A 15554-nucleotide genomic window follows, 5' to 3' on the forward strand; every position below is an offset into this window, starting at 1 on the left:
AATAAAAAAAAAAAAAAAAAAAAAAAAAAAAAAAAACAGTCAAAATACATACCTACGTGTGAAAGCGGAAAGCAAAAATGCCAGGCAACCTTTTTCGACACAATTTTATCGGACCAAAATCTCTATAGGGTCCGTAGGTATCAGGGTATTAAGGAATGACTGTAAAATATCTACATCATCCTCATATGAAGCTATTTGCATACAACAGGAGGGTCATTAGTTAGGAGAGAGTGAGAATTAGAAAACGAAACAGAATTAGAGGGACAAACAGAGATGAAGAGATAATGACGATTCAACATGAAGAATAGAAGAGAGTTAGAGAAGGAGAAGATAAGTGAGAAAGAGGAGAAAGGATAAAATGGGTTGTATAAACTTCTCATAAACGGAAATCTCCCAAACCACAAATTTGGGCGTCCACTAGAAACTAGAAATGTATTATGTAGGTCACAAGTCACAAGAAATATAGGTATAGGTACATACATACCTACTTGTGACCTGTGTTTTCATATGTTAATTTCTTCAAAAGTCTCGTTTATTCCGAGGAAAACTCTTTTTGAAATTAATATGATCCATAAGATCGTAAGCGATCTGTTTGAATGATGCGAAAAAGAAAAGGGTATTTTCTATTTTCTCGTCAAGAACTCCACAACAGTCAATTAAATGTCGAGAAAATAAAAAAACAAACGCACTATTGAATCTAGCCTGAAAGTTTCAGAAGTCAAACAAAAAATGTTTGTCTTGAATTAAACAGATCTTTTCCAACTTTCTTGTTTCAGTGAGTAAATACAACAGAATCCATTAGAGGAAAAACAAATAATCCTGAAACTTTCAGAAGTCAAACAAAAAAAGGACGCAAAAGATGTTTGTCTTGAATTAAACAGATCTTTTCCAACTTTCTTGTTTCAGTGAGTAAATACAACAGAATCCATTAGAGGAAAAACAAATAAATTTTCTATTTTTTTAACACGTTGAGTCCTCAGTTTTTACTGTTTTCTCTACTTCGATGCTTGTATTGCTTGTCAAATTGACATCCTTTATTCCTCCTGGCACACGAAAGCTCTCCGAAGAACTCAAACTAATCCCGAGGATTTTTCCGACAAAATTCTGCAGACACTTTATTGGTTGAGGAAAATTTTTAAATATTAAATATGAATTGAAAGATAGCTCGTATTCCTTTTCTCAAGGCGCTATTACACTGATGCAGTGAACCATGATTCAAGGCAGCATGACCTAAAGGTCATGACCTAAAAATGCTCCAAGACCTAAAAGTCACAAAAGATCTAATCAAGTTGCAGTCACATAGGGCTTGAATAGCCATTGGCTCTTCCTATACCAATACTAATAGGTACCTCAGCCACTGAGTGAACTTTTTGTGTACGGAATCAAGCTTGCTACATGTTACATACGTTGCCTCGGTATAATTGCTCCTTTAGTTTTCATCAGAATATACAAACAAATAAGGAAGGGGCTTACTGGACGAATTTATTCAATCTGTGTATGATGGACATATCAATTTCCAGACGTCCATCTTCCAATGTCTATAAACATAAATACTTTTTCTACATTTTCTTACATTTAGACCAGTGAATAAAGAACATCTTATCCCAATAACTGGGTTGTAAAGAAAGAGGGAGGAAGATGCATGGCGGAAGACGAGGAAAAAAAATAAGAGAGACGGATAAAGCTGGAAGAAAGGGGCCAAAATGCGAAGAAAATTGAAAAAAAAAAGCTCTTTTTTATCAGATCCACTGCACTTAAAGGCTTGAAATTCAACGACCAAATTTCTATGTATCATTTTTTTAAAAGGTTTGACAGGGAACTGTAACTGCTATGGTCTTATCGTCCCGAAATCGAAGAGAGAAGGAAGACAGGATAGGAGAAAGCCAGCCGTTCCGAGAACGAACATTATACCATCAGGATAAAATCCGCCTCTCCACGTATCTCAAAATTATATTTATTGGGTTCACAAAATAATATAGCAAATAGCTGATAGCACGAAAAATAAACGAAAAACAAATAAAAAAGAGTGTTTATAAAGGGACATTGAGAGAGAGGAGAGAAAATGAAAGCGACCACATTGGTTGTGTCCAGTTAATAAAATTTCAAAAGTTTCAAAAGGGGCACCAGAAAACTTGAGGGTGGCAGGGCGCAATGCTTGGACCAAGTTTTCAACTTGTCTTTTTGTTGTGGTCGTAAAATACAAGTTATTTTGTGGCGAGTAATCAAAGTAATAAAAGCAAAATTGCACAAAAACTCGGTCACCTGTCTGTAGCAATTGGAGTTGAAATTGTCGCTCGTTGTTTGCTGGAAATTTAATTAAGTTCGATTTACCACAAATGCCAACTCTCGAAGAAAATAAGAAATTCTAAGCAAACATTACAAGAAGATGTGGTTGAAAAGACTCATTGCGTCTCTGCAAAGTAGATGCTTCATTGTGGAATGAAATGGAAATGTGAATCGGTTTGAACTTTGAACATTATAATTATTATTATGAAGTACTGACGAATAAAATATGCTATAGAAATATTCCGTTCAGATTTAGGAAGACAGGATAGGAGAATGCCAAACGTTCCAAGAACGAACCTTATCTCTGAAGGATAAAATCGGCCCCGGGCTATAAGCTGGTTTTATGTATGTATCTTTTGTGAATAAAATATTACGTGTACAATGTTTTGAAACCGAATATCTTTCCCCCGATCTTGATGGGATGAAATTTTTCAACCCACAGACATTTGAGACAAAAAGAGTTCTAAAATTTAATGACGCAACAACAACAACAACAACAACAAAAACGAGCAAATGGAGAAATTTTTCGGGGATGTTCTTGCCCTTAATGCCAGCCCGAGTCAAAATATCCATAAGCCCTTGTTTACGGAAAAACGATTTTGTTTCGGAATACTCGTAGAGGTGCGGCAAAAATTTTGGAACCGTTCCAAAACTGGAAAGATCCCAAGTTTGGTATTCTTTCACCTATTTTTTATACTCTAACTAGATTCGTACATAGGTACCAATGTAGTAGATGGTCTCCCTGAATAGACACTAAGGGTAATGGATTGTAGGAAATTTGTCGTTCCTCAAATGCGTTTGAGGCGGATTTTTTTTTTTCTTTTTTTTTAAGTTGTCCTTTTACAAATACAAAGGAGTTTCTCTGAGTTCTCGGTAATATTGTAGCAGTAAATTATTTTCCTTTAATCAAATCTAACCGTAGGTATACACCAAAGAGAATATCAGGAAAAAACTTCTATTCGAAAAAAAAGTTTATTGCCAACTTTACAAAAAAAAAAAAATCTCTTAGAGCATTTTTTCCTCGTCGAACGTTTAACTTTTTGAACTTTTCGTTGTTATAAAGTTGTTTGCAAAAGTTGTCAATATTTCTTTTTTCACCGCTTTCTCCACCATCTTTACAATTTTCTTTACATTATTTCCCATCACAATAAGAACACAACGATGAAAAATCCGTTGTTCGTGTGCAAGACTTATTTGCGTAACAAGCTCTTCAACTAGTGTATAGAATTTATTTCTAAGGAATTCTTGCAATGAATTCGGAACATGGAAGTATGTTGAGAGAAGAGGCAAAACATATAAAAGCCAGGAGATGAGTGGAAAAAGTAAGAAAAAAAGGGGAAGGGGAATGAGGAATAAATGGAAGGAGGAGGATGTAGAGGGAGAGAATGTCTACTTATATTACTCTGGCTTTGGGTTGCTCGAAAGAACTTGCACAAAGTCTTGTCGGGCTTGTTATTTTGTTTTTTTTCTCTTTACAAGTTTAGAGGAAATATGAAATATAAACAGGAAACATATTGTGAAATATCAAGGAAAAACTAAGTGGGAGTAGATGAAAAGACTGTGTCCACAATAAGGAGCTTGGAGCTTTATAAACATGGATGTGAATAAAGAAAACCTCCATAGCCATACTCGGCGCATCATCAGGCCATGTCTATTTTTGAAGCCATTGAATGATAACGATATACAGAGGTAGAACACAGAACACATGGTAACCTGGAACTTCATGCATCCTAACAGTCCCTGTGGTGCAGTTAGTAAGGCATTGGATTCACAACCGAGAGGACTACAGTTCGAATCCCAGAAGCAACATAAAATAATAAAACTGATCCTGAGGAAGAACATTTGTAAAATTAAGTTCAAATTCAAACATTTCCTTCGTATGAAGAAAATATATACAGACCTAATTGAAACCTATGTGTTTACTCCTTGTTTAGCACATTGCATACACGAGAGTAAAAACAGGCGTTCATAAAAACTATTCACTTCAGAAGACCAAGCTGATAAACACGAGGCCACGAGGGTACGAACAAAGTAAAGGGCAAAAGTTAAGAGAGCCAATCCACCCCATATGATGGGAAACAATATAAAACTAATTTGAGCAAAAGGACACACTCAAGTTAACAAAAAAGGCAAAAAATAGATCATTAATATGAAGAAAATACATACCTACAGACCTATTGAAACCTGTGTTTACTCCTTGCTGAGCACATTGCATACACGAGAGTAAAAACAGGCGTTCATAAAAACTTCTGAAGACCAAGCTGATGAACACGAGGCTACGAACAAAGTAAAGGGCAAAAGTTAAGACAGCCAATCCACCCCATATGATGGGAAACAATATAAAACTAATTTGAGCAAAAGGACACACTCAAGTTAACAAAAAAGGCAAAAAATAGGAAAAGGAGGAGGAGAAGGCAAAGAGGAAAGAAGTAGAAGAATAATATTATAGAGAGTACATGCTGATGATGATGGAGGGAAAAGAAAACGAATGGGGCACACGTGACCTGGACACTTGGTGAGAATGGTGAACGTTTGGATGGGTGACGGGCGGTACCGATCTGATGCACGTGATGTGCCCTTCATCCCAGAGGAGGGAGAGAGATGGGAAAAGGAGAAATCATTATATGTAGGCTTGCCAAACGTCCCGAATTGGCCGGGACAGTCCCGAATTTCAGGGGGTGTCCCGGCGTCCCGTTCAGCGGATTTCGCGATTTTGTTCGCGGATTTCGCGATTATGTTCGCGAATTTCGCGATCATGTTCGCGGATTTGGCGATTTTGTTCGCGGATTTGGCGATTTTGTTCGCGGATTTTGCGATTATGTTCGCGGATTTCAAAGTTGTTTGCAAAAGTTGAAGCTGTTTCATATCAAAGACACATGTGCCCTCGTCTTGGTTTGATGTATGATGCATTGCTATTTGCTACTGGGGGTGAGGCTTTTCAAACGGGAAGACACATTGCTTTGGAAGAATTGTAGATGGAGTTTTTTTTTTTTTTGTAAACTTCAAACTTTGTTCCTTTGTTACGTGAAATACTTCTGATTAGAGAATTATTAGAAATCAGAGTGATCTGATTAGAGGATTAGAAATCACAGTTTTTCATCTGAACGCTCGACGCCAGATTAGTCCTGACGCATTGTTATAAGATCAGAAATTAGCATCCAATGTAACCAGTACAGACTAAGGAAGGCCCAGACGTTATTTTGGAGGCAAATATTGGTCAACGACCAATGACATTGACTTGGAATCGAACCACCAACCTCCAGACCCGAAGTCCTACTACACCACTGAGGTTAGTTAGTCGAAACGATACCTCAAAATGTAGGCACCTAGGTAATTTTGAAATGAAGGGACAGCAACCTAGGTAATTAGTAATTAGCACTAGGCGTGTATTTTGAAATGAATAATTTATGGAATAATTCCATTCAACATTTTATAACTTTGGAGCTATTAAGCTCCGAAACTCTTTGAAGCTAAACACCAAACAGTACACTCCTAAATTACTAATTTGTTTCATTTCATTACCCAATTTTCTGTACAGTCAAGTGTTTACTCTCCTCCTCCTCCCCCCTTCTCCCTCTCTCTTTCTTTGCTCTAAAACGAACAGGCTGGGAATCTCCCCTCTTTTATCCTCTCTCCTTCCTCTCTTGAAATTGCATTCATCAGCACCTAATACTCTAAATAATAGGGAACCTTTACTCCAGCCTCCTCCTCGTCCTTCTATCCCTTCTTATCCTTCTCCTCCTCGTCCTCCTCCTCTTCATTCGCCTACCTTCCAAGTCAAAAGGACAAACGAGTGTCCAAATGAGAGGCTATTGTTTTCTTACCCTTCTTCTTCTCGTTCTTCGTCTTCTTACACATGTGGTAACCTGGAACTTCATGCATCCTAACAGTCCCTGTGGTGCAGTTAGTAAGGCATTGGATTCACAACCGAGAGGACTACAGTTCGACCCTCTTCCTCCTCCTTATCTCTGCCTCTCTCTCTCTCCCTCCTCCTCCTCTCTCTCTCTTCCTCTTCTCTCCCTCCCCCTCCCCTCTCTTTATCTCTCCCTCCCTTCTCTCTCTCTATCTCTCTCTTTCTCTCTCTCTCTTCCTCTCTCTCTCCCTCTCCTTGGACCACTTTTCACAAGCACTATCCCCTGATGATGCATTCATCTCTCATGATGCTAACTTGCTATTTGTTTTATCCTTTACATTACTTAGTCCTCCTCCCATATTATTTACATGGGAAATGAACTTTTCTAAATACAGTAGAACCTCGATTATTTCAACTCTCTATTATTTCAACCCCAAAATCAGTTCAAAATAGGGTATTTATTAACCATTTTCTTCTTTTGTATCTATATTTTGCCCCCTTTTTCCCAATTAGTTGAAATAATCAAGGGTCTACTGTAACATGGATTCTAACATTGTAATGCATAATTTTACTATTCACCTAATCTCCTTCTTTTCCTTTGCCATTACCTATAATATTTCTAATAAGTGATGGTGGATATGTGTGAAAACTCCCTTGATTTTTTTTTTTTTTTATGTTATTGGTGGAGATGCCAAAACTACCATGCTACCTATAACAGAACTCATAACGATTCTACACGAAAATAAAACTAAAATATATAGCTGCCTAGCTCTCCCTCTCGCTCTCTTTTCTTTCTTTTTCTCTCTCTCTTTCCCTCTTGCTTACAAACACTTAATACGCACGTATCACCTATAAACTTAAAAGATGGAGTTTTGGAAAACTGCCTGGAACTCTCTCTCCCTTCATCTCTCTCTCTCTCTCCACGTATCTCAAAATTATATTTATTGGGTTCACAAAATAATATAGCACACAACTGATAGCACGAAAAATAAACGAAAAACAAATAAAAAAGAGTGTTTATAAAGGGACATTGAGAGAGAGGAGAGAAAATGAAAGCGACCGCCTCTTCCTCCTCCTTATCTCTCCCTCTCTCCTTTCTCTTCCTCTCTCTCTCCCTCTCCTTGGACCACTTTCCACAAGCACTATCCCCTGATAATGCATTCATCTCTCATGATGCTAACTTGCTCTTTGTTTTATCCTTTACATTAATCCTCCTCCCATATTATTTACATGGGAAATGAACTTTTCTAAATACAGTAGAACCTCGATTATTTCAACTCTCTATTATTTCAATCCCAAAATCAGTTCAAAATAGGGTATTTATTAACCATTTTCTTCTTTTGTATTCAAATTTAGCCCCCTTTTTCCCAATTAGTTGAAATAATCGAGGGTCTACTGTAACATTGTAATGCATAATTTTACTACTCACCTAATCTCCTTCTTTTCCTTCACCATTAAATAATACTTCTAAAAAATGGTAATGGTGGAGATGTGTGAAAACTTCCTTGATTTTTTTATGTTATTGGTGGAGATGCCAAAACTACCATCCTACCTATAACAGAACTCATAACGATTCTACACAAAAATAAAACAAAAATATGGACCTGCCTAGCTCTCTTTTCTCTCTCCCTCCCTCTCTCTCTCTCTCTCTCTCTCTCTCTCTCTTGCTTACACACTCACGCACAAACACTTAATACGCACGTATCACCTATAAACTTAAAAGATAGAGTTTTGGAAAACTGCCTGGAACTGTATCTCTCTCTCTCTCTCTCTCTCTCTCTCTCTCTCTCTCTCTTTCTCTCTCTGTCTCTCTCTCTCCACGTATCTCAAAATTATATTTATTGGGTTCACAAAATAATATAGCAAATAGCTGATAGCACGAAAAATAAACGAAAAACAAATAAAAAAGAGTGTTTATAAAGGGACATTGAGAGAGAGGAGAGAAAATGAAAGCGACCACATTGGTTGTGTCCAGTTAATAAAATTTCAAAAGTTTCAAAAGGGGCACCAGAAAACTTGAGGGTGGCAGGGCGCAATGCTTGGACCAAGTTTTCAACTTGTCTTTTTGTTGTGGTCGTAAAATACAAGTTATTTTGTGGCGAGTAATCAAAGTAATAAAAGCAAAATTGCACAAAAACTCGGTCACCTGTCTGTAGCAATTGGAGTTGAAATTGTCGCTCGTTGTTTGCTGGAAATTTAATTAAGTTCGATTTACCACAAATGCCAACTCTCGAAGAAAATAAGAAATTCTAAGCAAACATTACAAGAAGATGTGGTTGAAAAGACTCATTGCGTCTCTGCAAAGTAGATGCTTCATTGTGGAATGAAATGGAAATGTGAATCGGTTTGAACTTTGAACATTATAATTATTATTATGAAGTACTGACGAATAAAATATGCTATAGAAATATTCCGTTCAGATTTAGGAAGACAGGATAGGAGAATGCCAAACGTTCCAAGAACGAACCTTATCTCTGAAGGATAAAATCGGCCCCGGGCTATAAGCTGGTTTTATGTATGTATCTTTTGTGAATAAAATATTACGTGTACAATGTTTTGAAACCGAATATCTTTCCCCCGATCTTGATGGGATGAAATTTTTCAACCCACAGACATTTGAGACAAAAAGAGTTCTAAAATTTAATGACGCAACAACAACAACAACAACAACAACAAAAACGAGCAAATGGAGAAATTTTTCGGGGATGTTCTTGCCCTTAATGCCAGCCCGAGTCAAAATATCCATTTGATTCGAGACGTGAGCACAAAAGATCATTTTGTATGCGTCTAGGATTTCCAAAAGCACAAAAAGGATCTTATATCACGTACCAAACCATGATACACACATGAAAACTTCGTTAAGAACAATAGAGGAAAGCACAAAAACATGATAAGGGCAAATATGAAGGCCGAAAATGGCAACGATGTGGTCAGAGGAAACCCTTGCCTAAAATCTGCTTGTTTTCAAATTGGAAATACGAGCCGAAAGCAAATTTTGTTATTTTCATGTCTAACCCAAAAAAAATACATCAGGGACTAATTTATTTAATTGATCCCTAGATCAAAAACAGTCCCAGGTAAACTCTCCGATAGATACTTTATTATGTTTTAAGCCCCAATTTCTTTTCAAAAGGAGACTGTTGACCTGAGAGTCAGCTGTTAACCCTTTCCAAACCGAATCGACGCTGTAAAGTGCAAGCTGTAAAACGTTAGAATTCTAAGTTAGGAGGTCTGGTTTACCCATCCTGTAGCTTTTTTTTTTTTTTTTACATGAGTAGATTTCTCTGAAAAATTCCTCATTTTCTCTCACATCACCGTCCTTCTTCTTCGTCTTCTCCTCCTCCTTCTTCTTCTTCACTTAATCTTTGTACATGTCACATTGTCGCATACCTGGATATATTCGTAGACCTGTATCTGTTCTGATGTTATTACATCTATCTCTGGAATGTTAGTAGAATGTTTCTCATTAGAGCGAAATCAATGGTCATAAGTAAAACAATACCATCTGATTTAGCGAAGAAGCTGAGAAAGTAGGGAACCTGGACCTCCAGCTTACCAAGCCAGCATGAGTGGGAAAATATCGCTTTTGACAAGGAAAGTAGGAAGAGGAGAAAGAGACTGGTGGTGAGGACCACAATCTGAGTTTGAACTTGTTTTAAATTTAACCTGTTAGATGTGGTAATCTGATTGGTTGATTTCAAAGTTATTAGCCAATCAGATAGCTCCAATAGTTTAACATAAACCACATTTAAACACAGATTATGGTCCCGGGCATGGGCTCATTGGTGGATAGCTAATTAGATCCCATTGTTTAGATTTCACATCATTTTGCTGACTTCATCACGTTTATTCGGTTCGCCTAATTATGGCTGACATGGCATTTCATTTTAATCGCCCTCAATAGAGAGTATTTAAAATTAGCATCAGCCCTACTGCCGAAATTTTCACGTGGGCTCATTGCCAAAATTTAAATACCAATAAATTATTGTCATGAGTAGCCTCTTCCTTTTCCATGCCCCGGATGAGATTGAACCCGTATCCTCCTATTTACAAGGCGAGCGTCTTCACCACTACGCCACCGAGGCAGATGGAAACATAAATAATAATATGTTTTCATCTAAAAGTCCTGACAGAAGGAGAGGCAGGGGGCAATAAACTCGAAAATAGTAAAATAAATAACAATATTATGACGACCTTCTACGGATGAGCTCCCTCCCGCCATCTTGGAAAATAAAAGGTGACCTTTTTGTGGATGGTCATACACGCATGGGTCATAAGTCATAAGTCATAACACAACAATAAGCCACTTGGGAAATAAATTGTGGTCAAAATGGGATGGAAAGCGGGAGGTGTGGACAGAAAAGGGAAATAGGGGGAGGGAGAAGAAGGGTGAGAAAAGGGAGGGGGGAGAAGATGAGAGGGAGGGTAGGAAAAGGGTGGGAGGTGTGAGGAGAAGAAGAAAATAAAGGAGAGGTAAGAGGGGGAAGAGAAGAAGAAGGAAAAGAAAAGGAAGGAAGAGGAGGGTTAGGACTCGGAGAAAGAGGATGAAAGGGAACAGGTAGAGAAAAGTTGAGTATTGTGTTGGAAGAGCGAGAAGAAAAAAGAAATAAAGGAGTAAGAGAAGTAGAACTAAGACTAAGAGAAGAGGAAAGAGAAGGAGAGGTAGGAGGAGAAGGAAGAGATAGAGGAAAGTAAAGCACAGTGTTGGATTTGTTGGAAAATGGAGAAGAAAGAAGAACTAAAGGAGGAGAAGGGAGAGGAGGAGGAAAAGTAGAAAGAGAAAGGAGGAGAAGGAGAAGAAGGAAGAGGAGGAGGAGAAAGAGGAGGTAGAGAAAAGTAAAGCATAGTGTTGGAAGAGGGAGAAGGAAGAAGATATAACGGAAAAAGAAAAAGAGAAGGAAGATAAGGAAGAGGAGGAAATGGAGGTGAATGGAAGGGACATAAAAGGTCTGTTAAAGGCTCACATCCACAATATATCTCCCACATATCTCCAAACTTTGATCAAAACGAGAAAGAGGAGGTAGAGAAAGGTAAAGCATAGTGTTGGAAGAGGGAGAAGGAAGAAGATATAACGGAAAAAGAGAAGAAGGAAGGTAAGGAGGAGGAGGAGGAGGAGGAGGAGGAGGAGGAATTGGAGGTGAATGGAAGGGACATAAAAGGTCTGTTAAAGGCTCACATCCACAATATATCTCCCACATATCTCCAAACTTTGATCAAAACAATGAAACCCTTGATTGAAATTTTCGTTTGTGCTCTCTATCTCTCTCCCTCTCTCTCTCTCCTACGTATCTCTTCCTTTATTTATCTCTCTCTCTCTCTCTCTCTCTCTTTCTCTCCCTGGTTTTCTCAAGGGGGCACTTCTGTTGATTGAAGGCGAAAGAAAAAAACTTCACTTGAAACTTTTGAGAGAGAGACTTTGTGCTCTCTCTCACTCTATCTCTCTGTCCTACCTATCTCTTTATTTATCTCTCTCTTTCTTTCTCTCCCTGGTTTTCTCAAGGGGGCACTTCTGTTGATTGAAGGCGAAAGAAAAAAACTTCACTTGAAACTTTTGGAGAGAGAGAAAAAAGGAGAGAGAGAACGAGAGAGAGAGAGAGAAGGAGAGAGGCGGAAAAGTCCTGCCATCTCACCGTACTCCCCACTTTAAATTTATTTATAACAATTTCAATTTGTGCTTAGTGCTTATATTTATGCTAAATTACAACAATAAACAATTGTGCTTATTATGGTGCTCAAAAAGGCCAGGAAAGTCCCTTTACCCCAGTTGCAGGTCACTAGTGTTACTGCAGTCAATGTCTCTAATTATTTTGAAGATAAAATTCTATTCCTCTCGACTGAGATTAAACCCGCGCCCTCCTGGTTACCAGGCGAAGTAATAATAACATTAGCTCCGTATTTTACAACTCCAGTTCTTTTTCTTCTTCTTCTTCTTCTTCTTCTTCTTCTTCTTCTTCTTCTTCTTCTTCTTCTTCTTCTTCTTCTTCTTGAGTTTTCAGTCCTATCCCAGCAGAATAAACAAGGTATATTCTAATAGCCGGTAGCTTACCTAATAGAATGACTCCGCCAATCCAGAACTGCACCCTAATCAGGTCTCTCCATTGTAGAAACGACACCGCTAACCATGCCAAGCCTAATATTACGTACACCAAGCACATCGCGCCATAGAACTGGGAACAAAACGTGAAAAATGGGACATTTTAGAATCAGGAATAGGCTTTAGTTAAATCGTATTTTCATTTCCCCTCTTCTGAAGCTCGCTTCCCATTTGGGCGTGATAGCGCCTGTACTAAACCATAGGAAATCCAAGATGGCGCACCATCGGAATCGGTTCCGTTTCCGAAGATCGCTTCCCCTCTTTGGGCGTGATAGCGCCTGTACTAAACCATAGGAAATTCAAGATGGCACGACCTTGTAAGTTTAAGATGAAGTTCGTCCGGGCGGGAATGGAAGGTTAGCGCGCTACCCTCCAAGCTAACTAGGTTGTTTTGGTGTCAATTTTTGGTATGCAGGTACCTAGTACATAATTATGTAGGTAGGTACCTAGAAACTGAACTGTTTTTGAAATAAACATTATGTAGTACCTACCAACTACTACCAAGTTATGTACTTGAAACTTTGAAAAATAAAGGGAATGTAGCTAAAAATCTTTCTGGTTTGTTCCGAGTGGCAGACCTCACTTTGTCTCCTGGTACATATAATGGAACGGTACGAATACGTCACTGGAGCATTTTAAGATGCTATAAAAATCGATAGTACCGTAAACTGAGGTGACTTTGCACCACTTTTACTCAAATTTTTGGATACCTTGTTATAACTTTGCAACCAAATAGTTTTCAGCGTTAAAAATCCTATGAAAAGGTAGCCAAAGAGTTTAGCTTTATTTTTAATTATTTTGATTATAAATTTAGGTTGTCCTTCTATTTTATTTTTTTTGTCAAAGTTTGGTGCAAAGTCTCCCATAGGACGGGTTGACATTGCATATTGTGAGAATAACGCAAAGTTTGTAACCAGAAATAAATATTATAATATAAATATTGTACCATAAATAATATAAATATTGTATATTGTAGCATACATATAAATTGTAACAATGAAATTCTCACTGTCCTTCTTCTTGTCATTCACAACCGATTGAATGTTGTAACGAAAATAAACTTCAGATCGACAGATTTGTCAGTTAGTTTGGTTAGTAGTGCGTCTGCCTTCTGCCTTATAAGTGCTAGGGGCTAGGGGGCGACTTTTATTGTCTTCATTCTCTTTGCTTACGGGACGATAAGAGCTTAGCAGTTACAATTTCCCCTATCAACCCCCCCCCCTAAATAATAGTAATTCTGTCTCAATTTGCTTTCCCTTTTTCGCTTTGATCAATGAATTTGTGTCGACATTTTTGCTCACGCGTGTAGGTCCCAAGTCATGTCCGCAAATTGATTCTGCACTCTGCCTTAGCCGTATATTAGAATATTATTAGATTAAAGAAGCCATTTCTGCATGACTTACCAAGCTCTACATTTCCAGGTACAACACACATATCTAATTTGACTGCACTAGAATGCATATTATGGGTCTCATTAAATGCATTGTTCTTGATATCACTGGCAAGCATTTTTTTTATCATTAACTTTCAAAAGGTACCTACTGTGTTCTAGATTCCAGATTCTATTGGACTAATTGAATTTTTTTATTCAGGGCAAAATAATGGACAATATGGTACTATGAACCAGTGGCGAATTATTCATGCAATCTAGGGAAGTATACCGCTTTCCGTCCTCTTTACGGCTTTTTCTTATCCCCCCCCTTACTTGTCATTTACTGAAAATAGTACCTACCTAAGTGATTATTCAACCTCGTATTCTATCCCATAATCCTATTCTACCATTTCTATACCCATTCTTGTTCTTGGTTGTTCGTTGTTCTCTTCTTCTACTTCTTCTCCTTCTCCTCCTCGTCCTTCTTCTTCTCCTCCTCGTCCTTCTTCTTCTTCTCCTCCTTCTTCTTCTTCTCTTCCTTCTTCTTCTCTTCCTCCTCCTTCTTCTTTTTTCTTCTTCTTCTCCCTCTTCTTTTTTCCTCCTCTTCTTCTTCTTCTTCTCCTCCTTCTTCTTCTTCTTCAGGTGAAGTTAATTCGTTATCCGAAGCTTAGTTTTTGGTGAATACCTATTTACTACTTACCTATGCGTGCGAGAATTTTCGGTGAGTTAGCAAACTCGTAGGTTACATCACTCCCGAAGCATCCAACTTACAACTGGTCTATCATGTTACAAATAGCTACCTAGGTCCTAGATCAGGGATTTCCAACTTCAAAGTTGTTCACCGTGGAAATAAGTGAGTTCATCTGAAGCTTGGCTATGATCTGAAAGAGGAAGGAATTGTTTCTGCTAGGTCTGTTTTTCATTATTGAATTTAATGAATTATTTTAATGAATTTATTTAATTTTCACATCCTTTGTAAATACTATTTTACTGAGTTTCGAGTGTTTCACCGCCGTTTTCATTTCGTAGCAATGAAACAACTGCTACATTAGACGCATGTGGTCTGTGTTGTAGCATACCATCCCGTAGGTAGTATGCCTCTCGTCAGACACTTATACTAATACTTATCTTACCCCTGTGTTAAGATAGAGGTCATTCCAGCATGGCGTTTCAGACAGACTCCACTGTATTGTAATGTCATCAGGCAAATCCTGTGTACAGCTCACTGAAATATGGAACAAAAACACCCATGACATTTTCCTCTGATAAGATAGGATATCCTTTGAAAGATAGAAAAAAAACAATGGATTTTGGAATTGAAATAACTGAGGTTCTACTATACTTGAGTACATAGTTTCGGACGTTTATGGGGACGTCGGAATCTAGTGGGACATTTATGGCGTGATAGCGCCTGTACTAAACCATAGGAAATCCAAGATGGCGCGCCATCGGAATCGTTTCCGTTTCCGAAGCTCGCTTCCCGTTGGGCGTGATAGCGCCTGTACTAAACCATAGGAAATCCAAGATGGCGCGCCATCGGGATCGTTTCCGTTTCCGAAGCTCGCTTCCCGTTGGGCGTGATAGCGCCTGTACTAAACCATAGGAAATTCAAGATGGCGCGCCATCGGAATCGTAATTTCTCCCACTTGACTTGGTTTCTTCTTCTTCTTTTCCTCCTGCTTCTTATTCTTTTTCTCCTCCTCCTTCTTCTTTACTATCTTTGTCAACGTGTACTTCATCTTAATCTTCTTCACTCTCTGCGTTTTGACTTTTGAGGACTTCAGCAAGACATCAGTCAGTGACTTCTCCTAAATTTCTCTCTTTCCCACTTTCTGTCTTCGTGATAGTCTAGTTCTTATACCTTTTTCGATCTTCTCCTTCATCTCTTTCCTTTCTCCATGTTTTTTTTTTTTTTTTTTTTTTTTTTTTTTTTTTTTTTTTTTTTTGAA

General features: G+C 38.1%; 1 protein-coding gene and 1 long non-coding RNA gene across 2 annotated transcripts in view; both read right to left on the reverse strand.

Moving 5' to 3' along the window:
• LOC103515835 (transmembrane protein 87A-like) overlaps positions 1 to 15554 on the reverse strand; it is a gene marked incomplete at its 3' end in the record, with an annotated part of 41025 nt that overhangs the window by 13598 nt on the left and 11873 nt on the right. Inside the window, exon 6 of the mRNA XM_008480777.3 lies at positions 12157 to 12306. Coding sequence (XP_008478999.2) covers positions 12157 to 12306 — 150 coding nt within the window. The remainder of the gene's footprint in view (positions 1 to 12156; positions 12307 to 15554) is intronic.
• Positions 14447 to 14838, reverse strand: LOC113470176. The gene is made up of 2 exons (XR_003393328.1): positions 14739 to 14838; positions 14447 to 14486 (listed from the first exon to the last, which is right to left on the reverse strand). It is a non-coding gene; the product is annotated as an uncharacterized LOC113470176 (long non-coding RNA).

The sequence above is a fragment of the Diaphorina citri genome, unplaced genomic scaffold (assembly GCF_000475195.1).
Source record: "Diaphorina citri unplaced genomic scaffold, Diaci psyllid genome assembly version 1.1 scaffold1423, whole genome shotgun sequence".
NCBI classification, from domain to species: domain Eukaryota; kingdom Metazoa; phylum Arthropoda; class Insecta; order Hemiptera; family Psyllidae; genus Diaphorina; species Diaphorina citri.